This window comes from Haemorhous mexicanus, chromosome 12, assembly GCF_027477595.1.
Source record: "Haemorhous mexicanus isolate bHaeMex1 chromosome 12, bHaeMex1.pri, whole genome shotgun sequence".
In the NCBI taxonomy this organism is placed as follows: domain Eukaryota; kingdom Metazoa; phylum Chordata; class Aves; order Passeriformes; family Fringillidae; genus Haemorhous; species Haemorhous mexicanus.
Genome location: NC_082352.1, coordinates 13,217,136 through 13,244,718, shown reverse-complemented (window position 1 = coordinate 13,244,718; position 27,583 = coordinate 13,217,136). Strand labels below are relative to the sequence as shown.

General features: G+C 39.9%; 1 protein-coding gene across 1 annotated transcript in view; it reads right to left on the bottom strand.

Moving 5' to 3' along the window:
• The window catches only part of MMP2 (matrix metallopeptidase 2), a 29,619-nt gene extending 5,300 nt beyond the window's left edge, over nucleotides 1-24,319 (bottom strand). The window contains exons 1-10 of the mRNA XM_059857120.1: nucleotides 23,986-24,319; nucleotides 20,289-20,515; nucleotides 18,712-18,860; nucleotides 16,438-16,566; nucleotides 15,550-15,723; nucleotides 10,564-10,737; nucleotides 8,241-8,414; nucleotides 7,024-7,179; nucleotides 5,147-5,294; nucleotides 1,197-1,333 (exon numbers count right to left, since the gene is read on the bottom strand). Coding sequence (XP_059713103.1) covers nucleotides 1,197-1,333; nucleotides 5,147-5,294; nucleotides 7,024-7,179; nucleotides 8,241-8,414; nucleotides 10,564-10,737; nucleotides 15,550-15,723; nucleotides 16,438-16,566; nucleotides 18,712-18,860; nucleotides 20,289-20,515; nucleotides 23,986-24,129 — 1,612 coding nt within the window. The 5' untranslated portion in view covers nucleotides 24,130-24,319. The remainder of the gene's footprint in view (nucleotides 1-1,196; nucleotides 1,334-5,146; nucleotides 5,295-7,023; nucleotides 7,180-8,240; nucleotides 8,415-10,563; nucleotides 10,738-15,549; nucleotides 15,724-16,437; nucleotides 16,567-18,711; nucleotides 18,861-20,288; nucleotides 20,516-23,985) is intronic.
• Between the last annotated feature and the right edge of the window lie 3,264 nt (nucleotides 24,320-27,583).

Here is a 27,583-nt window from a genome sequence, read left to right as displayed (position 1 = left end):
TGATTCACTATTCAGGAGCAAAGGGTGGGACTAACTAGTGTTATAAGTAAGGACTATAAGTCCTATACTATAAGTATTTTTAAACAGTTTTGTTATTTTCAAACCAATCCTTGTTTTTTGATAGTTCTTATTAATTTCTTTAAAAAAGCAGGTTAGCTCAGTTTTCCTGGAGTTTATAAAGAAAAGGAGAGGTATAGATGTGATAGGATTATATATAATATATGCAGTATATGAAGTGTTTTGGTTTGCCTGACTAATTTTAGGGTTTTTTCCCCCATCTATGTAAACTGAAGCAAATGGCCTCTGAGCCATGTGGAATAGATTATCATTACTTTTTTCTCTCCTGTACAGAAAATGTACAGCAACTTTTGCCATATGGTTTTTACATGACTGGAGATGTTTAGTCATGTTTTTAGTAGATACTGGAGCCCAGGTTTTGCTGGCTCAGTTCTTCATGTTGAAAACAGTCTCACAGCTCTGCTCATTTGGCCACTACAGCTGAGCCATATGTGGCAGACAGAGCAGAGCTTCCTGTCCTCCTCTTCTCCCACGGAGGCAGCTTCCCTGTATCCTCTGCCTGATGAGCCACCAAGGAGAAAGAACTCTAGGCATAACCCTAACTCTAACCCTAGTGAGGAAAAGCAGCCCTGGCCTAGGGCTGCTTCTGAGGAAAAAGCCGTGGAGGCAGCCGTGTTGTGGCAGTTTGCGCTCCCCTTGGGATGCCTTTGGTGGCTGCAGTGCACCTGGAGCTCTGGGCTTTGTGGTTTCACCAAGACAAGGAGAGGCATGAGGAGAAAAAAAATGTGATCTTCTCAAGCAACACGTGCTGAGATAATTGCTTAAAATGGAAGGAAACAAAAACAGAGCAGGGACTAAGGAAAGAGAGCTCCCACTGTTGTTGTTTCTTTGCATTTTAAGTAATGATTCCTGTTTGGTTTTGCCTATTGTTTATTATCTCTTTTTAGGTTCTTATAGTTATTCTTTTGTTTTACTGAAGGCTGAATGCTGTTTTGAGTGTTTCAGATCCAGCTTTTGTCCTAAAATCCTCAACTCGTGAATAGGGACATCGGTCATCCTACCTGCTGGCTCTTACACAGGCTGTTCCCTGTCCCAGGTACATTATGCAAATGAATACTTAGATTTTGAAACTTAAAACCCATACCTGTAAAAAAAAATATAGCCTTTAAAACCAATACCTGAGAAAAACACAGCCTTCTCGTCCTGAGGAGCCTCATAGACAGCATCAATTTTCTCTGGCAGATCAGGCCAGAATGTAGCAACAAGAAGAGGACCTGTGGGTTTTCCTCGGGGGTTTATAGTTCTCCACATGAATCTGAGCAGAACAGAAAATTGTACAAGATTTACAATGAACCAATTCAGCAGCACATCTGTTTCTCATCACTTCTGGCACAGCCACGTGAGCACGCACGCACACACACATGCGCACACTTGTGACTCTTCTCTCCACTGACTGAAAAGCAAACTCATTTATTAGGAGTTTGTGCTGCTAGAGGAGCTGCACCAAAAGCTGCATGCTGGACTGCAGGTGAAATTGCTGTGCTGATTGCTCCTGTTGCTTTTTGGCATCGGAGCAAAATTTATCCTATGCTTTGAGTACACAAATAAAGTGCTTTGAGCATACAAATAAACTCATTTATGCAGTATTTAAACTTAGAGCCCTCCTGGTGCTGTGGATGGAGCTGAGGGGTGAGCATTTAACAAAAGCAGAGTTTTGCATTCCATGAACTGCTCCTGCAATTACTACTGTAGTGGCTAAAAGTTCAAGTTTAATAGCAGTATATCATAGTGCTTGGAAGTGAGTTTGGCTGTAAAAGAAATTGCTAGCACTAAAAGCGTTCATTAGAGAAATGCAAAGGGTAATTTATTGGCTATTTTATGTATAAGTAGGATGATCATTTGATTTAAGCTTCAAAAAGCTCTAATTATCTTTAAATGGCAAAGCTTTGTGCTGAGGGCTTTTGGTGTTTAAAATGGCACTGCTATTTCATCCTCCATAGAACGAAGAACTATTTTCCCACACAGAACAAAAGTTTTGACTTGGTCATAAAGTGAAAAATCAGCAGGCTGGTGGAATTGTTCTTGCACCAAGCTGTAGTTGTTAAATTCTGAGGTCAAACTGCTTTTACCATTAATATGTTTCTGAAGCTCAAGCTGCTACTGGCATTTTAATTTTTTGCAGGATATAAATTGTTATTACCCATTCCTGCCTTGAATAACTATACCTTTGAGAAGCCCAGGATATTAAACTGCATTTTTTTGGTCTAAAATTTGGAGAAGCAGTCCTAAATTAATTTAACAAATTGCTGTATTTTTATCAGTAATGAAGATAGTAATATGTTATCCTATCCATGTTTTGCATACACAGATGTATTTTTAACATGTACAAAAACATCTCTGAGCATGACTCATATTTTCATTTACAAAAAAGAGCTAAAGAATAAGTCATCTCACTAACTACTCCTCTTGAAAGTGTTAAAACACATGTGGCATGCTGTAATAGTGCTCATTTCATGCATTTCTTTTTAGACAGAAAAGAAGATCCAATATGATATGGAACAGAAATTCATATAGAAAATCTTTATAACACAGCATTCATAAAAGAAGTTCCTTTAAAAATCCAAATTACAGAATTCTCAGTCAGTTTGGACCTGATTTATGGCTGAACCAGCTCCAGTAATTGCTATCTGCATTAATTTCAAACTTTCCAGGGCCAACGGAGACTTAACACCAGGTTTTTAATAAACCACACATTTCAAGGGACTTGTTAAATTGGTGAGGTTTTCTTTTGGAAAGGGAAACTTTGTCCAAGATGAATTTTATTTTGTTTTAGAATTGGGTAGAAGGTATTTGTATTTCTGCACATCTTACTAAGGAAATGGTGAAGTTAATTATTTGGCTTTCTCATTTCAGTTTGAACACAATAAAATGTTTTAACTCATCCATAATAAATCTTAATATTACCTTTATAGACAGATGTATTAATTTAGTTACAGTAGGTATTTTTCATCATGTTTTAACATAATCTATATTTGCAATGATGATGATGATTTTTATATGCAGTTATTGAAAGTGGGTCTTTTTTAGTGTCCTGATAAATTTCAAAGTGTGAACTTTTGTTCACTCTCAGAATAAAACCATCTGTGGAAATGCTGTTTTTGGGCATTCTGTGCCCAATTGAAAAGCTCACCTGTTCTCTATGGCTAACAGCTGTAATTCCTGTAATTCCCATTTCCTGGTAATTTCCTTTCCATGATTTGAGGTGGGGAGGGAAAATGCTATTTTTTTTTTGGAAAGAATTAATCATATCTCACCTCCTTTTTGCTATTTACTCTCTTTGCCGTGTGACAGTTGGATTCTATGGTAATTTTCATGAATCATAAAAGTCACAGGACACATGACAGACAGTTGTTTCTTGAATTCCAAAAGTGAGTCACAATGCTGTTTGCCTGATCCTTGGAAAGCTGCAAGACTGACAGGCAAAGCCATTCCAGAGCAAAACAATTCAACAGTTGTCTGCTTTTACTGCATGCTGGATAAAGGCTGAACAGATTGTTTTGGTATTTGCATAGTTCTTAGACCAACTGTATCTTCATGCAAAATAGTTCTATTTTGTTGGGATTATAGAGAATATTGGATCACTCTGGTTTAGGAGCAGATTTTACATTGTTCCTGTGTGTGACTGTGGGTTTGCAAGGGCAGAAGGAAGGTGGAGGTCTGGCTGAAAACCCAGGGCTACGAGTGAGCAGAAGAGGAGCAGGAGCTGGGTATGGTGTGGAACTTGGTGGGGTTTTACTGCTGTGAGGTTTTTCCTTTGAAGGCTCTGAGCTCAGGTGAATACTTCAGCACTCTGATGACTAAATTAGCAAAAGTGGGCACCGTTTTTGGCAAACTTGGTGTGGGCTTGTGGGGCCAGCCCTGTGAGGCTGATCTGTCAGTACTATGGAGCCATTTGGTGGCCAATGAAAGAATGTTCCTTGCCAGTAGGGATCACTGGATCAGCCCTGTCTGCTGCTGACAGGGCCGAGAGAAAGAATACAAAAGGTATCAGGGTGATCCCCATAGACCAGATCAAGCAGAAGGTTTAAATTCCATTTCTGCATTGCTAAAACACATAGCCTGTGATAAAGATTAAATCCAACTTCAAACCTAAAGCACCATTATGCTGGGTATCATATGGATCATTTGATCTAGAAGGAAACACATGGAATCATGGTATTTATCCTTAAAAATCAACTAACTAACCCTGGTTTTTTTTTTTTTGTTACTAAAAGCTGGTGAGTAGAATTAAACCATGCAGCATAGCAATAAATACTTCATATATCTAGCTGAAAAATTTGAATCTGGATGGCTGGACTCAGGTATATCACCAGGAGATAAAAATAATTTTTAAATTGCTATTTTGTGAGGGCAACTTGTTTGTTAGTTCCTGTTTCCTTTTAAATTTCAACTGGCAACTGGCAAGGAGCAATGAACAGGTGAGTTGCAACACTTCCCTTAGCTTGAGGTGCTTGTATATGTTTTTATATGTTAGGAGACAGTGTTTGATTTTGGCCCTCATTGAATGTGTGTGGAACCAGATCTTCAGTGGTGTTGGGAGAATGTTCAGGGTAGCTGAGGATAAATGATTCCAAACTTGGCATTGATTTGTGACAGGGAAAAGAGGAGCTTTAGTGTCCCTCACAATGGTGCTGCCAAGTCCCATACTCCTTAGGAGATGCTCTTCATTGCTGAGCAGTTGGGTAATACAGGCCCTGGCAAAGGCAGGGGGAGCTGCAGCTGAGCTGCCACCTCATTTGATGAGGAGTGTCTCTGCTTTTGCATCCAAAGTGCCTTCTGTCTTGGAGGCTTTGCACACATGTAGCCTATCCCAATCACCAGTGCTCTTGATGTGTTACAGAAGCCATGAGTCACATAATGCTGTTATTTAATGACTTTGGACTCAGCCTGAATTAAACCATTTCCATTTCCATTTCCTTTAGGAGTTGATCAGGACTCTTTCCCATCTCTGAATACACAAAACAAAGGGTGGATGTTGTGCCTGATAACAAATGTCTAGATTTTGGTGGATAGGTCTCACAGATTCCTTCTCTTGAGGTTCACTTGGTAAGCAGTTTATCTCACTTACCTATCTTTGAAGAAAAATATTTCTCCTCTAATTTGTGCGACTCCATCAAACACAATTTCATGCTTGCAGAGTTCTGGAGTGACAGGTCCAAGGGTTGGCTGTGGGCCTGGTCCTGGTCCTGGTCCTGGCCCCACATCAGGTGACACCTCTGTGGTGGTGAACAGAGACATTCTGTTACATGGGAATGAGGGGCTACAGGTTACATGGAGAGCAAGAGCTGCCAGGGCTTCTAAAAGGGTAATTATTTGGAGAGAGTTCTTGAAGGAGGAAAAACTGATAATGAAATCTCTTCAGAAGAAGGGTGGTCTAGCAGAGCTGAGGAAGCCTTGACTTCCACTCCTGCCTTAATACTCTGTGTGGCCTCATTTGAGACATGGTGCCTGTGTGTGTCTGTCTGGGCTGCCTGTTTAACCTGAGAGATAATTAGAAGTGACTACACTGGGTTCAGAAGTGAACATTAAAATTTTTATTTTGCTGGCTTCTGAAAAGAAGATCAAGATTTTAAAGTCCTTATACTCAGAATTATGTGCAGCTCTGCTGAGAAAGACGTCAAAGTGGATTTCTCTTTTTTAAAGAAGTGCCAATATTTGGCAAGTTACAAAGCTGCATTTTTGAGCCATTTGTGTGATTTTTCTGCCCTCACCAAGAATCAAAATGTGTTTTTCAGAGCATGCATTTTTCCATCTGGTTTATTTTATTTGGTATTATTATTTGGCTTGGGGCATTTGCCTCTTTTTCTCAGACATTGGGTTAATTTACTATATGAGAAAAAATTTGAGTGTAGTTGATTTGTAATAACAAAGCGAGAAGTTTTTTTGAATACTTATTTTACATGGAAAGCTGTTTGTAAAGGGTTATATGAGTTAAAAAGACAAAGAAAGATTGGATCTTGAAGCATGCTTTAAGACACCTGGTATAAGGTCTGAACTCTTATCAAAGATACACAGTATGGGCTCAGAAAACTCACTTAATCTTGACCATGTCTCAATTCCCATTCCTAATTAAAGCAGCTAAGAACAAGGAATAATGAAGATTCAAATCAGATTTTTGTCTCATGTGATAATATTTTTGGCATATTCTTATTAAAATTTCTGAGGTGGGGAATACTGTAGAATATAGTCACAGTTAAAAAGATCTCTCAGTAGAAAAGTGAAAAGCAGGGAAAGAGAAATAGAATATGGGAATGACTGCCTAATTGACTGTAGTGTACTGGTGCCTCTGCAAGGTAGAAAATGCATACATGGAAGGAATCTTAATCATGATACCACTTATGCATTTTACTAAGACTGTCTGTGAAGAAAACAGCAAGTGCTAAAGATGTCGCTACATAAAAATACTTAAATTCACTTTTTCTTTAGGAGTCTGCCTAATACATTTGCACTGAAGTTTCAGCTCCCACACATTTTCTGCAAATGTTATTGTGATGGTACAGCTTGAATTGTGGGAAGGCAATGTGAGCTGCTTGCAAGCTGGGACACAGGAAACAATGTCCTTCCCCTCTTGCAGAGGGTCACAGTCTGGGAAGCTCAGAGTGTTTCAGAAAGTGACATCCAAGCCCACCCACATCAGGTATTTCAAGCTAGAGACAAACATGGCATTTCGTTGTCCCAGTAAAGGCACTAGAAATTCTCATCTAAAATTTTGTTTGTGGGGTGTTTCGATGCTCCTTTTCATTCAGTAAATTTAGTGATCTGTCATACTTAAGTTGTGATATTTGATTAAAGTAGGAGGCCTGGTAATATGAAGAAAACAGGGGGAAAGAAAACAGGCATTGGTGGGATTGTGCCGTTTGTAATTTACTGCAAATTCCGAGTGCCAGATTTCAGCCTGTGCTGGCTGATTTTCTGATGAGTTCTGCTGGTGGGGGAGGACTTTACCATACAGCTCCTGGATCCCTTTAATGTCATCCTGAGAGAGCCGGAAGTTCTTGGTGTAGGTGTAGATGGGGGCCATGAGAGCTCCCGGGTCCTCAGAGTGCTCTAATCCCATGGCATGGCCAAATTCATGGGCAGCAACCAAGAAGAGACTGTACCCTGAATAACACAGGAAGACAGTGTTAGCTGCTTGCATTTAAATAGAATCGTGCCACACAGGTTATCCACAATAAATAATAATGGTTAACATTTACAGCCTCCCATGGTGAACATCACACCTATTGCCAATAATGCCATTTCACTGGAGAGGTTCTATAACCTTCCTTTGTGGGTGATCTTTGCTGCTGTCTCCCATGCAAGGGACTCTGAGCACAGCCTTAATACTTGTGTGAGAAAAGGAAGTGTAACAAAAAACATTGGACATCCCGTTTAGATAGAGAAGAATTGCACTTGCAATCTAGATATCAAATCTTCCTTTCCACCACGAAATGGCTTGTAAGTGATAAAAAGGTCTGTAAATATGTGTTTCTGAGAACAGACTCTGAATCAGTACTGGTGTACCAAATATTGTTAGGTTAGAAATAATCTTTTATCAGAGAATGAGATTTTATCAATTATGCCCAAATAGTCTCTGAAATTTGTCAGATTTCTTTCTTCTTAGAATAACCCCCCAAATCTAGCATTTATTTGTAAATATGTAAAAAGCCTTTTGCCATTGTTAAAATATGGCAAATATTAACCAAAGTAATTTTAAATAATGATATTAGCTACATAAACTTTATACTGTCACACTTTTTAAACATGTTTTGCATCCTTCCCAATATCACTCACAAATGTGTTAATGTTTTACATTTAGTGTTTGTTCCTAATTTGTATCAGTGCATAATTTATTGCATACTAGCGAAATGCTATAAGTACTTGTGGCTTTTAGCCTTGGAAGGAAAAACTGCTGGGGAGAAAAACATCTATTTATTCATGAATTTATTTCATGGTTTTGTATTTTGGAAGGATCCTGCATCACTATAGCTTTAGAAAATCCAAATATTTCAGGCAAGCTTTAGGTGTGACTCTAGCTCTCATCTCACGCCTCAGTACAGGGGCTTTGCTGAGATTTCAGCTGGGGAGAAGCGCTGGAGTGCTGAGCGTGGCATCATTGCACAGGTGCTGCCATGGGGGTGGGCACTGCCCAGTGAGCCCCGTGCTGTGACAAGAGGTGTCACCTTGGTCGGGACAGAAGCCCCACTTGCGGTCGTCGTCGTAGCTGCTGGTGGAGGCGCACCAGAGCTTGCCGTCGCTGCGCCCCGCGCTCGTGCACGACTCGTACTTGTTCCCCAGGAAGATGAAGGGGAACACGCACGGAGCTCCCTCGGAATTCCCTCCAACTGTTGACATGGCTGTGCAAAATGATAGGAAAACACAGTGAGAAGGGGGTCCCTTTGGCGTCTTCTTAACTACACGAAAGCAGGAAGGAAGCAGAAACAGTGCAGTCCTTCCAGGAATATGAAGAGTAAGGTTAAAAGTAATATTTGAAAGTTGTCGGACAGAATTAAAAAGGAAAAATCTACACATTGCCATTGCAATGGACTTGCCAATAGTTTTGGTGGGGGAGAGAAGGAGCCCTGGACTCATGTTCACAGCTCTGGGAAAGCAGCAGTTTAACTTATGCATTTTACTAAGACTATCTGGGGAGGAAACAACAAATGCTAAAGATCTTGGTACATAAAAATACTTAAATTCACTTTTTTTTTTTTTAGGAGACTGCCTAATACATTTGCACTGAAGTTTCAGCTCCCACACATTTTCTGCAAATGTTATCGTGATGGTACAGCTTGAATTGTGGGATAACTTTCTGCTTTAGCTTTTTTGGAAGGTGATTCCCAGCAAGTACCTTTTAATGCTCATTCCTGGTGTTATTTTAAAGTGGTTTAAAGTGTTTAGGTGGAAGGTACAGTCAGTGTCAGAAAGGTTATAGAGCTGTTGAGTATCCACCTGGCTGATGGGTGTCCCACTGAAGAAGAAGCTTTATATATTCTAATAAATAGAATATTTAATTATAATATAATACAATATTAGATATAATATGATACAATAACTTATTAGATAAGTTATTATAAGTAATAGAATTTACATAATCTATAATATAATTATAATATTTAATATAATATAATAACCAGCAGGATGCTGTTGAAAATCATGTGATTTTAAACATTTTTTAAATAAAAGGATGTATGAAATGGAGATAATGTTTTTTAAACCATTATGTTTGCAAATACTTGAGAAATTTTCCTGTGTTATCTATGTAGTATATGGCAGTAATATATAAGAAATAATACTTGTATGAGCAAGTACAAGTGTTTCTAGAGGGAAGAGGATGTAACTGCATTTAAAATAACAGTTTAAAGTAGGTGTCATGAACAGAATATGAAAAGAATATAAAACTCATTTAAATTCATTTACACAGCTACCTGGAAATTACAGTTCCTTTCCAATTATGGTCTGTCTTCTGCGAAGGTACATGACTGCAATATAGAGGCAAAGCTGGTAGTGTCCCCAATTATTTATTAGTATTTATTTCTCATTCATTATTATTTATTAATAGCCTTTTATGCTGGAATTAAAAAGCTTAAACTAAGTGTATTTCTTACTTCCAATGATAGTGACTGTATTACCTAGGACTTTGAATACATTGATTCTAGATATACTGGTTCTTTTGTCTATTGAATGATCCTTTAGAATTTTCTCTTCCTAACCTTGTAGCAAGTTATAATGAATTTGATCCTTTTTTTTCTTTTTTTTTAACATCTGTAATGTAAAATGGAAGGGTTACGCCTGGTTATCAAAAGTAACAGAAAGCTGAATACCAGTAAGGCCATTTTCAAGAGATCCCAAAAAATCAAAAAGCAGGATGCATGTAGGTTTCAATGTAGCTTCCCATTGGCTCTGTTAAAAGACAGATTTTAGAACGGCCATGGTTCACTTCATCTCTATGCTTATGGCTCTAGTGTCACAAAATGAACACCTGCCAAGCTATTCAACACTATAAATTAATTTTTGTTCCTTTATGTAGTAAAACTCACATTAGAAAGTATAAAAAAAGTGTGAAGAAAGCTGAAATTTCATGGCTAAACCATTTCACTTAGTTTTTTTGAATTGCTGAAAAGATCTATTAACACAAGCTTAACATACTAAACAGGATTCCTTTTTTCACAAATGTACATGGTAAGTATTAAGTTAAAATATTAATCAGACTTTCTTCTGTCTCATGAGACTTCCCTTCCAGGGCCATTAACAAATTGTAATCTGCTTGTTATTATCCTGCAGTAGTAGCTATGCATTTGTAGGTTCATTGCCATTTTTATTCCTGACAAACCTGTGCTGTGACACACCAACAGATTGCTCCTGTTCCAATTACCTCCTTGGCCACCTCTGCTGAAATTGTGTTTAACTCATCCACTTTTGTGTGCTCTGGGGAAAGTGTGCCAAAGGAGAGTTGTTAAAACCATGACCAAATAGTCTGGGTTATGCAAGCAACCTTCCTCGTACCAGTCTCCGGGCAGAATCCGTATTTCTTATCTCTGTCGTAGTCTTCAGTGGTTCCGCACCATCGGTACCCGTCTGTCCTGCCTTCTGTTGTGCACTGCTCATAGGACTGGCCTTGGAATTTGAAGGGAAACTTGCAGGGCTGCCCATCACCATTGCCACCCATTGTAAAAAGTGCTGCAGGGAGAAGAGAGAGGAAAATGTCAATACACAAAGCTCAGTATCAACAAGGAATCCCAGTGTGCCTGTGGGAATGTGCCCAGGTCTGGACAAACAATGGACACCATCAGATGTGATGTACTTCACACTCAGAACCTCTGTTTTACACCAGCACTGAAATGCCTTGGCAAGAGAGACCAGGGCTGTTACAGTCTCACAAGCATACAGAAGGGAATGGCTGATTGTTCTTAGCACAAACTCATAGCACAAACTTGATATTCCTTCTTAAAACAGCGTTAAGAAACAGGGTTCTGAGCAAGTCACTCATGTCCCTTAGCTCGGTGCTGATTCATTTGCCTTCTGTCAGAGATGTTAGCCAGAATGGCAGACTTTGGGCAGAGTTTCTCAAAATGCTGGAGTACAGTAAAATTGAATAATAACCTGTAGGTTCTTCCTCTATATTGCTTCTCATTTCTGAGAATCTCTGCTCAGCCACTCAGTAGAGAAGCTGGAGAGGAGAAATGTGACTGGTCCAAGAAAGCTGGACACTGGAGGCTTCTCCTGTCCTTTGCTTGGTCAGTGCTCCTGAAGGTTCTGTATTGGTCTTCTGGGAGAGGAGAGGGGATGAAGAGTGTTTATTGTCAGTCCATGTGCACAAACAAGGCCCCATGGCTCAACCCTGAGAAGCAGAAATCTTTCTCATGGATGAGGGATTAAAATGGTTCATATTAAAATGACTTGAGTTCTGGGATTGGATTTAGGATTTTACTAAACTTTCTGGAATATGTAGAGGAAGATAAATACAATCTCACATGCTGATATTTAAAAAAAATGTGTTCAAATGGAATTCTGTGAAAATGCAGGTGGCTTGGAGTATCAGACATCTTGTGAATCTGACTACGTCTCCTCCTGGCTGCTCTATCAGTGGGAATCCTCTGTGGTAGGACAATGTGCTGTGCCATGTGCTGGTGAGAGGAGACTGTGAAGGCAACAAACTGCTCTAGGCCTTGCCCTGAACAGAGATTAAAAGTCCTCATGCATTCATATGCTAATTCCCCTGGAGTTTTAAGAACAGCACTGCATAATTTGGCCTTTTTAAGATGTCCAAGGGCACCTTTTCCCCTCTCTCTCATCCAGTTAAATGCTGCAGCTAAAACCCAGATGTGTATGTGGGAAGCTTGGCAGGTTAGCTCTAACTTTGCTGTTGTTTTTGATGACTCAACAGACATTGCAGCCTCAGTGTTTGTGTAGGGTCTGAGGGGTTTGCCTTTGCTTAGTCTGATGCATCAGTGAGAAGAGTCATTGTTTATGTGTGTGCTTCTTTAGAGTAGCCCTAAATAAACCCCCCAGACCTCCTCTGGCTTAAGGGTGATTGGGAAAGGGCTCTGACGTGGGGTATTGTGACACAGATGGTCCATTTTGCCTTTTACATTTAAACCAGTAACTGGCCACAGCATCAGGGACATGAACCAATAAGTTATAGAAGTTCCAGTCCCACTAATTAGAGGACTTGGATCTTAGCAGGCCTGGCTCACCCACACCTCTGGTCTGCCTACAAGAGTGATTCTATCCTTCATCCTGGGCATGGATGGGGTCCTGTCTGCAACACACACTGTGCCTCCCCAAAAAAGCAATTTGCAAATGTTGGCTTTTGCCTCAGATGCTGGACTAATATAGGAAAGTGCATTAACTAGGACTGTGGCTATTGTGATTGGAGAAGAACTTTATATATTTTTTTAAAGTAATGATAGAATTGGAAAGGAAAGTTAAACTGAGTTGTTTACATGACTCACTTACCATGAGCTGCTTCCAGCTCTAGGTCTGGCAAACTCTGCATTTTAATAGCCTTTTTTATGTTGGTTTACATGTGGCTAAGTTGCAAAAACCATATGGAAAGCCAGTCTCTTAGTTTGCATGCAGCCTTTCTGAGTCACAGTCAGAATGCAGTTTTTCATTTTGCTTGAGGCTAGATTATGTGATGGTAACAACAATGGTTTATTAAGTTTTCAATCCCCCCCTCCTTACCATAAAATTGCTTTAATGTAAATGAAAGTTGGAGACTGGGGCAGTTTCCCCAAAATAAAGGGGCAATTTTCTTGTAAGGGGATCTTAAAGGGCCTTGTTCTGCCTCATGGTAATTTAAAAACTGGCGAAGATACACTGATGTGAGAGCAGATTCAGACTGGGCATTGCGAATATGTGAACTTCACTTTTAGCTCTTCCTAGAAAAATCAACCAGTTGTGATGCCAGGAAACCTCAGGCTGGAAGGCTTCTAACACCCCTGTGGCACAGATCCAAGGTGGAGGTGGCAGCAGCTCCAGGAGGGCTCTGCCTGGGAGAGTTGTCAGGCAGCAGCCTGTTGGAACTGTGTGAGTGTGAGGCAGGTACAGCAGAGAACAGATTATTAGATCTTGGAGGACCAAATTTAGGAGCCGAAACTGCCTGCAGTGTCAGTGGAGTTTGGAAATGAGAGATATCAAGATCCCTTGATCCCAAAGGAGAAGTTCAGCACACCTGTGTAAGATTTGGGTAGTAGGTAGATAACTTTCTGCTTTACCTTTTGTTTTGACAAACTATAGTTGAATCTGTTTACAAATTGGGGTACAGATCTGGGATTAACTTTAGAGAAGCCTGGTGCAGCACCATAGCAGTAAAGATGTTTCCATATATGCACTATAGCTCTATAATGAGAGGAATTGAAACTACCTTCAGTGAGTTAAGCATGAGAGAAACAAAGGCCAACATCCAGGAATGTTGCCCCCAAAATAGAGTGTCAGATGTAAATCCTCCCCTATCTGAATGTATTAACTGGGGTTTAGCAAATGGTGCCTTGGAATAATGAGTGAACAATGCCACTCTGCACTTAATAAGAAACATCTGTGTATAACTGTTCATGGATCTTGCAAAACAATTACATCAGAAACAAAAGGCTGAAACCCTTCTGTTCCATTTCAGAAACCTTGACAGTGGCATTTCCAGGAATTCACTTTCAGAACCAGCTCTCTCTGACAGTGCTTCACTGCTTGCATTTTCAGTCTTGCATGACTTTAGGATGTTGCAAAGGTGTATCAGTCAGGCTATGTGGATTTCCATTTCTCCAGCTGCCTATAATCTGGGCTTCCTTCTGACTGTATCTGAGTGCTTGCAGTATTTTAAAGAAATGAGACAAATTTTTATCTTTTCTGGCTGAAGTAACCCAAGTTAGAGGAGATTTGGGGAAAGGCGGGAAATGAAGGAGATGGCAGTTTCACAAATAAAAAAAAATATATTGTGCAGTGATGTGCGTGTGCACACTTATAGCCTGCTGAAATAAATATCCTGAAATTCATACCACTAACAATAACTTTTTAAAAAATTAGTTGCAGTCTGTGTAAAGTTCATACTCCTGCTTGTTCATCCTCTATAGCTGTATAAATAGCTGTCACCAGGGTAGATCCCAGCTCTAAATGTGGTCTACAACAGGCAATGAGGGGTTTGGAAATTAAAGAATAACATTTTACCTCATTAGGACTAGAAGACTGATGTGTTTTACAACAGATTGTCTTTAGAAACCACCACCATCCTGATGCAGAAAATACATAATCTTGTATTTGAAACTGTATGGTCTTGCTTGAAAAAGCCTAAAAATTTGTCAATCTGTTTACTGTTTGGCTACAACAGGATTCCAGAAAATCCTGTTTTGAATTTTTTCTATGTACACATACCTGCAAACTTTTGAAAAATGTGCTTCTTTTCAGACATATGCATATGAATACATGTACATGTGTGACAGTACTTGTGTGCTGGGACATGCTGGGCTCTACTTGTGCACTCTTGGCTGGCAAACCCCTGAACATGTGTTGTTAGCTTAAGGCATCACTAATTTTCTTTCAGCAATCTGCATTCTCTTTCCTTGTACTGACTACACGTAGCCATAATATTGTAATTTACTGCTATTGTTTCAAGCAGGATTAGCATGAATCTGAAGAAAGCACCATTGCTTTCTGGTTTGTTCTCTTTAAAACCCTCTTCTTATTTGTCATGACCCAGGGAGAGTAGGCAGGGGTTCTAGTGACCCAGGGCTTGATATGAAAGGTAAAGATTGATGGAACCCTCCCCAAAGCTAACAGCTGGTTATGTACAAAGGGAAAAACATTAATGTGGGAAACTGCAGTAGTGGGAATGGCTGTTAATATATGTGCCAGGAACTAGCAAACAGGAGGTGCAATGAGTGGCTGAAAGCGCCTTACCTTCTCTACTCTTCTCACTGCTGATAAATTATCTCAGTAGGCTACAGCCAATTACACTTAATTGCTTCTCTAAAGGTTTCCTGCTGTGTGATGTAGAGGAGATGAAATTAACACTCATACCAATAAATTGTCTGAAATGCTATATCCTCAAGCTGTAAAGACTCATCAAGATTTTCAAACACAGAACTATGTGTTCCTGTTGTTTTAACAGGAAACAGATTGTCATAAATACATTTGAAAGATAATAATGATAATCTTGTGCATAGTTTAAAAAAGTTATGGCTACATGAAATATCTAATGCATATATGGCTATAAACATTATATACTTTGTCTAATTTGCAAATTAATATGAAATAAAATTCTTGTGAAAGAGAGTTCTGTTCATATTCCAAGCAGGTAGAAGTGAAGTACAGTCTTAGTTTTCATGGACTTCTAACAATTTTGTACAGATACTGGTATGTTATTATGATTTCTGAAAGACATTCATTCCTTTATCTGAAAGGGAAGGAAGTGGGAAAAGCACAAGAAGAAGTGGATGAGCAAAGAAGAAGGGAACAGTCTGCCAGGAAAAAATCCAGTAGAAACATTGGTCTACTCACACTCATGGGGACAAAATCCATATTTCCCATCTGCATCGAAGTCTTTGGTTGTGGAGCACCAGAGGAATCCATCGCTGCGTCCTGCATCTGTGCAGCTGTTGTACTCCTTGCCATTGAACCAGAAGGGAAATTTGCAATATTCACCATCTGCATTTCCATACTTCACTCTGACCACTGTAAGGAGAACAAATGTAGTAGTGAAATTAGCCACCCACTGGTGCAAAAAATACAGTTTCTGGGCATCCTCTTTTCTTGGAAGATACTGATATAGAAATGCAGTCTGAATTTCCACTTTGAAATTCAATATGCTGCTGGTCTCTCTATTGGCAAAATGATCATAGCTGAAATATAAACTGGTAATTTTAAAATAATTCCGTGGATATTACTCATGGTGAAGTGTTAGAATCAGCCCAGAAAAATATATATGTTGTTACTATGGCAAGGCAAAGTTAAAAAGGTGCTGTTAATACATTTAGTAATTTAGTTTCTTAAGTAATATGGTCTAAAATGTTCAGTATAGTTTCAAAGGTTCCAGGCAGCAGCTGAACATGCCCTGTGCCTCATAAACCACTTTGATATTTCCAATGGGCCTTGCATGACATTTGCTGTAGCAGGGGGGACAGGATGGAAACACAAACACACCCAGATCCTGGGGTTTGTTTCAGTTTGTCACATGGAGTCTTCTGAATACAGTATTAGTTCTGGAATATATACTAATGCATAGATAAGTTACTTATGCATAGCATTTTTTAATGAAAGAAATTTTAAATTGTATAAATGAATTTTTACCTCCTAATATTTATTGACAGTCAATGAAAGCATTTAATGCAGCATTAAAATCAAGCAGACAGCAGACCATATATTCTGAAACATGAAAAAGTCTGGTACCTTGTCCCTCCCCAAGAGTCCACAGTTCATCATCATCAAAATGGGAGTCTCCTCCAATTCCTGGTCCTGGTGCAAAGGCATGAGCCAGGAGACCATCTTTGCCATCAAAGGGATAGCCATCACCATGTTCTGCAGGAGTGAGCAGACAAAAAAGAGCAGTTTCTAATGACCTCAGGCACAGTCTATACATGAATGATGATTATCATGTGTACTTTCCCATCCAAGACAGCAGCAGAATACTTTAGTGAGTGAATTTATTGCTTTGGGTTGTACTAGCAAGACTGATCCAGAAGAGAAGCAGCCAGTTCTTACAAAGAACATGAAGTGTCAGCACTGCAGTTGTCACAGGATGGTATTTTATATCTCCTAAGTGTGGTGGAAAGAAATCAAAAATTGTGAAGAACAGTGAAGTATTGTACCTGAGATGTATGACTGCCCCCACAGTTTCTTGGTGGGGGCTGACAGGTAGATGTACCTTAAATATTGTGTAAGAGGGATATTTCCAGGTAGTTCCTACCACTCTCCAACACAGAGATTGGAAAGTAAAGGCAGATTTCATTTTTTCATTTTGCAGGCTGCTCTGTTCTGCTGCAGCTGAGATTGCTGTGCTCTTTGTGCAGGGTACTCACTGCCCCAGCAGGGAGGCACAGCTGGCTGTCTCAGCAGTGAGCTCTGCAAAGCCAGCTTGCTCCTGCTGCTCTGAGCCCTGAGGGAGCCTGTTCCTCCTTCGCTTCAAGCACTCCAGGACTCAGGCAGCTCACAGGGCAGCAGCAGGTTAAGCAGCTCTGCTCTTATTACACTGTGGGCTTTTCTTGGAAGTTCACTGCTTGTGGGTAAGGAGGCTGGCACGGGCATAGCCCTGGTATTCATAGCTCTCCCACCACACTGACCTGTGCAGAAAAGCTGGCTGCCAGCATCTCCACTTGTATCATTTCTGGTCTTTTGGTCTGATGTCTTGGCATTTAACAGAAGCCCTAAATACACAGGCCTGACTCTCTCCTCTGTTACACTGATTTCAGGCTGGTGTCACTCCTAATACAAGTTCAGTTAATTCCCTTCAGGAGACCAGTGTGCCAGTTGTGAAGTACAAGATTTTGATCTATATTCGGGGCTGCAATCCCATTTATTTCAAAGTAGACCCTTTCTTTAAGAGAAGGGTTAAAAATGAAGAAACCTCGTGGATGTCTCGGCCCCTGTGAATCTGACCTGCAGTAAATGATAGCAATGACTGAATGTGGAAGGAGCCACTCTTTGCCCACAGTTTCTTAGCTGGCTATAGCCAAGTGCTAAAACCAGCAGAAACACTTCAGCTTTTGTAAACTTTTTTTTTTTTTTTTTGGCAAACTGAGCCAGTCTGGATGAGGATCTGAAGTCCTGAGTGTACAGAATCTCTGCAGCTTTTGAGGTCAACTCATCAGTAGCTGAAGCAAAGAAAACCAGCTTGAAATGAAAGCTTTTACAAAGACTTCAGTTATTCTTTGAACTGTTCACTCAACTTCCAAAGTCTACCTCCCAAGAAATTGGCTGCACAAGTGTCTTCATTAGTATTAAAAATTCTGTGACTATCCAGAAGAAGTTAGATGTCCCATGTTTACACTGAAAAGCCATAAAAATTCTTTCAGGGGAAACCAAAATTAATTGAGAAGACATGCACAATGAAAATGAATCAAGTCACCCATCATCAGCTGTACTCGAACCATAGTTCAGCTCATGATATTTTAAATTCTTCAAGATCAAAGAATGCATTGAAAACTTGCATTTGCATTGAAAACTTGCATTCTGCCATGATAAAAGAATGGAAAGCAGCTATGGAGTCAAAATGGGAAGTCAAAAATCCATTTTAAAACTCTAATATGTTAGAACCCTCACCACTATCAGTGGAAAACAGCATACAGAACTATAAATAAATGGTATCATGGCATTCCATTCTCTTCTGTGGCAGGAAGCCAGCTCACACCATCTGAAGATCTGTACCAATATGTCTCAGTTCTATTTCTGATTTGTAAATTTAAAAATAAAATGTTGCCCCTAGCAATTCTCTTTTGGAAAGATAAATATAGTGTAAGGATATTGTATAAATACTTCTCTCTCTCTCTAATGTATAAGAAATAGTCTTAGTGAAATGAGATCTTAGCTTGTGTGAGCCAAGTGTGAACTAGGACAAGGTTTGCCAGAAAGGCTCATGGGTGCTACTTATTGAGGGTGGATCATTCTAAACTGAGGATTAATGGCAGGAACAAACCCAAAAACTTAAGTAAAAATAGAAAAATATACCCCATCGACCAAAATTAATCATAATGTCTGCTTCTCCATCATGTATCCGGTTAAATCTCAGTGGTGTGACATCACTCCAGACTTGAAAGGCTCGAGCAAAGGCATCATCTACTGTCTCAGGATCCAAATCCGGGGTATAGCCTATAATCCTTAGAGGGAAAAGCAGCAGTTAAGTAACACACAGACATCCTCCCTGTATTAGCTGTTTACTGCTCAGCACATGAGGAGGCTCAGCAGTGAAAGCAGCTAAGAGGTAACCCTGAGACCTAAACACCTCCCTTTGATTCAGAGATGAGTTTAGATGTGGCACTTACTGTTTATTTTCTTTTGGAATTGACTCAGCAGCAAGAAGAAAATTATAAACCCAGAGGCTGTAAGGCCTGGATGGCAGTGGGCCTTGCACAAAACATTCTGGGTTTTGCATCAGCACTGAGACCAGAAAAGGAGCGCAGTAACATTCGGAAAGATTCAAGTGTGGATTGTTTTGCTCTTTAATAAGAAAGAAAAGCAGCTATTCTCCCTCACCTTTGTTGCTAACCATATATTGTGTAATCCCTGTGGAATGCCAATCCTTTACCTGTGTGTGGGATACATTGGCAATAAAATCCATGGGGAAATAGGAGGAAAAAGCATGTAAGACAAAGCTGTAGGCCTGACCTGAGAAAGGGACAAACTCTGAAATGTATTGCTTTCTTCTTCTTCGTGTGTTTCAATGGCACTTGTGCCTTGTATTATAGCCTGCTATATTCCATGTAAAGACAAAAGTCAAGTTTCCAATTCTTTGCTGCTGGGGCTGTGCATAGTGAGGGAAACTATTTTGTGCCTAAGGAGGATGAGGAAGATTCAGAGGAAACACATCAGCAAGTAGGGGCTGTGAGAGCTGCCACAGGTTTTTTCTGTTATTAGGTTTGTTGCAGCCCAAGGGATGCTTTGAGTCCAAACTTGTGAGGGAACAGCAGACTAAGTCAAGCAGCTGCAATAAATCTGCTGTTTTTTCTCATTTGTGGTAAGTGTTTGTTCATGGGCTACCAAAGGTAATGAGTTTTTTACCACAGTGAGGGCTGTATTGGTCCCTAACTCTTCAGAAGAAGATGAAATTGCCAAACTTATTGCAATAGTTGTAACTTGTTGTAACTCATATTTGTATGTGTCTGAAATGCAATTGTTTGCTTTTAAAATTTATTTAATAATCTCCTTTTTAGGACTGCAAAATGAAGAGGAGTTTGGCCTCTGCAGTCAGTAAGTACTTTGGTCCTCCTGGAGCAGATGGGCAGGTGAGATACTCCTGCTCCAGCTCCCTTGGGATGCTCTCTGCAGGGCAAAGAGTAAACCCAAAATCTCTTCAGTTTCAACCAGAACCAGAAAGTTGATGTTGATATGGTTCTTCCTGATATATTACAATTTGAAATGACAGAGGTATTTGTTAGACCATTTGGTAATTATCCAAACAACAGGGGCTTCTAACTAGAGGAATCTTGTCCAGCCTTCTAAACTGCTACTGCATTTCTAAGTGCCTTCCTTATTTCTTGGAAGTGCTATGGGTTTATGTGACAGAACCCACCATTACCAGTCTGTACCTGTATGTTATATGATTCTTTTCCCATTTTGGCTTTCTTGCAAAGAAGTTGTAATTGGCTACGTCAGGGTTACCACAGCGAGGTTTCTTCATTGTCTCAATAGTATTTTGATCCAGATCTCCTGTTTCAGGCAGCCCAAAAAATTTCTGCATTTTCTTCAGAGTATCTTTCAGGACAAATAAATTGCAACTGTCTTTTGGGCAGCCATAGTATTTATTCAGGTATTGCTTGGGGAAAAAAGCACAGAACAAAGACTTTAAAATTCATAAAATAAATAGTTAATCATTATCAATAAATAAATACTATAATTCCATGTTAGCTTTCATTCTGTAATTTGCAAGTTTTCTTTTAAAAATTACAATTACTAGTAAGTGAGGGACCAGCAGAATCTTCTTAATTGACCAAAGAATCCTTGATCACATGATGTTGCTAATTAAACAATCATTTCCATTCTTAGCTATCACTTTTTCTTAATGAATTGCTTTCAGTTATTAGAGCATAAAACTTTAATGTAGAACTACAAAGTAAAAATGGGTTTGCCTTTTTTTTCTTTCTTTATTATGTAGAAATCTGCTTACAGTTTTAGATTTTGTGCAATGTTTTCTTGAAAGATTCTGCATTATTGAGAAACTTCTCAAGAAATCAAAGCAACCCCACAAATGACACCACACTGATTGCAAAGAAAAACCCCATTCTTTACTCAAACTGACAGAGTTGTTTGAATGTCGGATGGGTTTTCTTTTGAGTCAAACATTGCAAAGACCTGAGGAAGAAAGTATTTGGTAACATCTCAGCTGCTTGGACACTGCAGCCAATCAATGTTTGCATACTTAAAACTCCATTGAATGCTCCAGCACGTTATGGCCAGACTGATGTTTCTGATACTGCTGTGGTGGCAATTCACAAAGTTCTTTCTCATTAAAAACGAGTGGTCATAAGGGTCCCAAAAGATGGCATAAATCACATTATTTTAATCTCTTAAAATCACACCCATGAAAGTCTCCTCCCCTTTTCTTAAGGATGGGTTTGCAGTGTTTTATGCCCCTCTGTGAAAGAGAAGCCATGTGAAATGGCAGGTATTCCCAAACTGCACCCACATGGGTGGCACTGCACAGAGCTGAGGGATGCTCTTGCCAATGGTGCTGTGAGAATGGAAGGTTGCAAGTTAATGATCTTCCCAGTGAAAACAGTCTGCAGCAGAGGAAAAAACACCCTTCAGGTATGGTATCTCAGGTATTAACTACAAGTCCAAGGGAGAAAAACACCTGAATGAGGTAAAGGTACATTTGCCAGAAATATATGAGGAATATCAGGGAGAACTGTTTCAAACTGAGGATTACAAGAAGCCTGACGAAATGACTGCACATGTAAGTTCTTGTGCCACCAAATATTCCCAAGAGAAACCTTGTTTAATGTGTCTAATTAATTGCTTAAGTTCACCCAGGAGACTGGGGATAAAACCAAAACACCAGCAAAATAAAGCAGAGGATGTTTGGTAACTGCAGTTGGTCAAGCCTAGCTTTCACCACCTTCCTCACAAAGTCCAGGCTAACCTCCCCTGCTCAGCATAGGAAATGGTTCAGGGATTACTCAGAAAAGGAATTAATCAAGATGTTACACCATTTCCTTCAGAAGGTCCACCATCCATCATGACTGAGCACAGACTATGGCTAGCTTTTGTGATTTTTGAAACCTCTTATGTGCTATTTCTCCAGTGGGGACTGGCAAAGAAAGGACACACTGTGGCTTCATCTTTGCTTCCACTGAGCTGCTCTCCACACATAGTGGATGGGGCCTGGTGGAAGTCATGTGAAATGCATTGAGAACATAATCAAACCAAGCCAGTTTGGTTCTCATCCTAATTTTCATTTAGCCTAATTGGATGGGTTTTCTTATGCTTCTGCTTGCATCCCCCAATGATGTACCTGGTGTGATACAGACTGCACGTCAGGACTGACTGAAGAACCAGGCTGCTGCTCTTGCCATTTTAGGTTTGGGAGCAAGCTATACAATCAAAACTATAAACTGAGGCATGGTGAAGAATTTTACTTGCTAGGATTCTAAATAAAGAGCTTACCCCTTTCAGTTTTTCCTAAAATGGAGATTTTATTGAAGATGAGAAATGACCAAGATCAGCTGTTCTATGAGGAGAGAATCTTGAAGAAAATGTAATGTCTATTCAAACCACATCTTGGCCTAGGCTGTGAAATGCAGTTTCCTCAGAGTCAGCAGGGAGCTGTGGTGATCTGGAATTTTGATCCAGCCCATTAATGAAACAGGGTCCAGCTGCAACACAGCAATTTGTGTGCTGATGCTGAGTGTTGGGGCTGTTCTGATGGAGGGCGTGAGGAAAGGCAGCCAGTTAGCATTGCCCAAGAATACCCCAAGAAAGACAAAGAAGGACTGCAGTGTTAAACCAGCTTGTAATTTTCCTCTGAGTACACATAATAAATAGGTTGTTTGAAAGAAACAGAGGTGAGGGGAGATGTGGATTGCGATTATTGAATAAAAACCTGGCTGTGTCTAAGAAAATAGATTTTCTTAGAGTAGTTAAATTGCTCACAGACACGTGGGACCCCACTCTCCTCTCCCAAATGCACTGCCCCTGCCCCCAGCTCTTGGCTACTGTGCTGCTAAGGCAAAAGCTTGGGTGAATTTGTTTTGTTAACAGCTGAGGAATGCCCTATTTGGGTCAGTTTGTCTGTTTTTCCTAAACTTTTTGACACAGCTCCCAACTGGAAAGTCTCTCTGTACCCTCCCCCAGACCTTCTTTAACCTGGCAAGCTTTCCCAAGATGCACACAAACTCCTAAAGAAAAGTGACCAACTTTCAAGTCTCTATGTTCTAAAATAAGAATAATTTATCCCAATCCTCCTTAAAATGGATTTACTGCCGAAGAAGAGAAATAATTAGTCTATAATTTAGTCTATAATTTAGTCTATAATTTCCATGCTAAAATAATGATAATCCATCTCAATCTCCCTTTAAATGGACTTCCCCATAATGTCACTTTTATGGACGTCCACAGGGCTAAGAAAAGGTTAGAAAATAATGCTGTAGAGTTAGAGCTATAATTTCTAATATGCAGAAATACAAACTCCTTTTTTTGTTCTAGATTGGATTTGGGAAAAAAAAAATTGTTTAAACCTTGGTGAGATTGTTTTCCAAAGTCAAAACTAGTCACAATGGCTTCTGAAATTTGAGCCAGCTTTCCGTTGTAGTGTCCCTTAAAGTAGTGTTTATGCAACCCACAGTAAACATTCTGGAAAACACACTTCTGAAAGCTGTTATACATACATTAAGGAGTCTTAACTGCCCTCACTTCTACTTGATTTAAGTAAAAAAGTTAGATGTCTCTTATTTGCCCTTCTCCACTCTTACCATTGCAATTTTTTTTATTATAATCATGATGATTTCATGAAAATGTTTTGTATCTTGAGACTTAAGGGGAAAAAAAGAAACAAAAAACTGACTTTATTTGCTGGCTTAAAAAATTTTAAGAGAGGAAACATTACTTGGCTCCAGTTTTAACTTTTGAAAGCTGATACCTTTGCTAGCTAGCTAGCACTTCCAGAGACTCCAGGGAAAGAATGCTACAGTCATTCCTTAGCCTCAGCTGAATCAAGAAACAAACATCTGCTTATGAAACAACAATACAAACCCGAAGCAAAGATGAAAAGATGAAACCAACACTTACCACTGCTAGCTCTTTGTCTGTTTTGGGAGTGCTGTCTCCAGGAAACTTAATGATTGGTGACGGAGCAGCTAAAGTTTTGTTAAAGAGATAAACTTGGACGAACAGTACTTTAAAAACGAAGCCACGGCCAATGTGAGTCTTCATTCTGCCTAAACTTGTGCTCTCCTCTTTGGAAAAAGCTTCTCCCCACTGCCTCTCCTTTACTTTAGCTGCAAAGTGCACCAGTTGCTTATCTGCACATCTTAACTCTGAGCACCGTGCTCCCTTTTGCTTGCTCCAGCAGTTCCTTTGTATGTTTAAAACATCCAGATGCGCAGTCTCAAGCTACCACAAGAGGAAGTCTGAAAACTAGTGGAAACATGAGAAAAGGGCAGTTACCAGATGTGATTGCTGTGATTTTAAGGTAGCAACAGGCAGATAGCTACTATTGCTGAAAGAGGCCACATTTTCTCCTCATTTGCAAATATGAAAGTATTTATTTTTGCCAGAGAAGAGGAAAAAACAGACCCTGATTTAATCTTGAAGACAAGGTGTCTCACATATATTTTAAATTAAAAAAAAAAAGAAAAAGAGGAAGAAATTACTAAACATTATTCTCCTGGCTAAGCATTTTTTACTATTTTTTAGACTAATTTTATGTCACAGATACAATGATATGCCTTAGTCATGTGTGATTATGCTCCCACACAGTGATTTACAGCAAACATTTTGATTATGGATTTTGAGACAGACCCTGCACAGGGCAGTGCAGCTGAGCAAGGCTTCTTGTCCCCCTGCTGCTGAGGCTACACAGAGTGTGGGTCTGTACTCAGGGCTCACTGTGCTCCCTGGGAGCCTCCCTCCCTCCCTGCTCTGTGCACAACGTGCACGGCTCTCAGTAAGATCACTGTGGCTTGCTGGGTTCAGAACCAGCTTCAGGCTTTGCCACCAGCAGGTATCACCTTACCCCTACAGGGTAAAAGATAATTCAGCAGATTGAGCAACAGAAATGAACAGAAATAAAGGATGTCAGGGAAATTGTACAAAATTCAGTGTTTGCTAGTAACGGGGTTTTGGGCACCTGGTGCAACTGCTTAATCTGAATTTTGGTGTAAATATGGCCATTGTCATGGGCAGTAATTTCTTGTGTCATTCATAATATTGCTGGCTTTGAGGCGCTGCTACAAGTGGAATATTATGTGAGCTGAATTTCCGTAATCTAGGGATTTGGCTCATGATTTTTCAAGATGGGAGGCTGGCAATTCTGCATGATTGCAACTGTGTTCTGGCCAGCCAAGGGTCTACTGTTTCTACTGAACACAAGTCCAGCTATGAACGTTCCTCTGACCTGTATGTCACCATAAAGATTGCCAAGGCTTTCCAATCAGTGCTAAATGAAAGTTTTCCAGATATGACCCATTAGCAAATAGGGCTGCTAATGAAAAGAAAGTACTTTGCAGGTGTTTGGTGTTTACTGATGTTTGATAATTGGTTGTAAATAGTTAATATTGGCAGTTGTTAGATTTATGCTAATATCAAGCTATTTTGCTAACTGCACCCCATCATCCATGATGTGAATAATCTTTCATAAAGGCAAGGGTTTCAAGGGCAGGGCTGAGGGGCTCAGGGAGAAAGCAATTCCAGAGGTTTTGCTGCCCATACTCTTCCATTGGGAGCCCAACACAGCAGCTGTATGCAGGGCTGCTGGCTGAATCAGCCACGGGAAAGGACACTTGAGGCTCAGGAGAGAATGAGGAGTTACAGGAACTTGTGTGTGAATGGAGCTGTCTTTGTCAGCAAGTGGCTTTCTATTTATCCCCACTCATCCTTTCAGGAATGAATCTGACCTGACTTGAGTTACAGTGAACTACTTTCCCCTGATGGTTCAGCTTTGAAATGACACGTGCTTTTTTAGCTTTTCCCCATCAGCAAAAATCCATGGTCATTTAAAGTGTTGGCTTAATAACCAGCAGTTCTGAAAATATGATGCTGTTTTTCCAGAGCCTGGTACTTGGTTGTGGGGAATGACTCTTCTGCTTTGTTTGTGATGACAGCTCATATTTGTATCTGGCCATGTGACACTGTAAGAGAACAAAGGCCAAGGAAGCCTTCACTGTATGAGCCAAGTTACTCTTAGGTCTCCTTAATTAAGCAAGTACAAATATTATGTGTCGTGTTGCAAATTCTGCAGTTATCTCTGTGCTCCATGTTAGGTCAAAGACTGATGCAAATCTTAAGGCATGAGAACCATGTGGTTTTCATAAGAATTTTAATGTAATTTATGACAGCTTAGCAGCTTTCATTTAGAGGGGTACTGTGGTGAAGCCAAAGCCAAATGTGTCCTGGAACATTCCAGTTGCACTCATAAGCCTCATTGAAAACTAATGAATGCTCAGTTCTCTGTCTGTCCTAATGAATATCGGATCAGAAATGGATGAGGAAACTTTGAATAGACTGTGAGGTCTGTGCAGTTTGAAAATCTCACTGTATTCTGTTTCTTATCCTTGCTGGCAGGGAGGGTAGGTTGAGGTCACCTTTTAAATACACTTTGTAAAAGAAATTGGCAAAGCAACAGAAACCACATAGATCTGCAGTGAAGCATTGTTTCTCACCTTTGTTTGCATTTTTGCTGGTAAATTGCTTTGCTGGTACCACTTCAGTGTGTGAGCAGTTAAGCAAGTTATGTTCAATTAGGAAACATAATACATAATAGAATATTTGATTTATGAGTATTGGGTGAACCAACAGATTGAGTTTCTGAGCAGTGAGTGAAAACATTCTCTTTCATTAGCACATGACATTGGAGATACTGTCTGAGCTGCCCTCTTTCAGATTGGCAAAGCAAAATGAATTCTGGTGACATTTCGTTAGAGTAGAAGTCCTATTGTATTGAGACTATATTTGGGGTAAACTGCTTCTTATCTCCTTGTATTTGTCTTCAAGCTCTATGTCATCATCCTGTTCTTAGTGTGCCACAGAGGTGCTGGTTTTACAGGCTGGGAAGGCAGTGGTGCTCAGTCCTGGCATTGGGGACATTGTGCTGCTGCCTGGCTTCTGCTTTGAGTCAGAGGTTGGGCTGAAGATTCCTGAGGTCTGTTACAGCCCAAATTACCCCATCACCCTACCATTCTTGCTGAGTTTGAAGACATGGTATGATGTGTTTTCTTATCTCAGTCTAGATAAGCCCAAAATCAGGGAGACAGACTCTGAAGGGTCTGTAGGGATGTGTTCTGACATTGATGGATTGACAGGATAACTGCTGTTAGTGTTTGCTGCATGGACATTCCTCAGCCCTCCATTCTCTGAAGAGATTTCCTCTGACAGTAATTAGTGACTTCTGGGTAGACTTCCTAGAAGTTAAATATTAAAGAACGAATACAAAGAATACATTAAATACAAAACACAGGGGAAGAAGAAAAAAGCCTGCTGAGAAGAGAACCTAAGGCCATCCACAACTCTTTGGAAGAGCTGAAGCAACAGTCTAGATCTCCTTTCTCTTACCTTAATCCTCTGTAAGATATTTTGGCTATATAGGGAGATGCTACCTGTGGATTAGCTACAGAAAAATTAACTGCCTTTATGTAACTGTGGAAAAAATTAATCTGTTGCATCTGTTTCT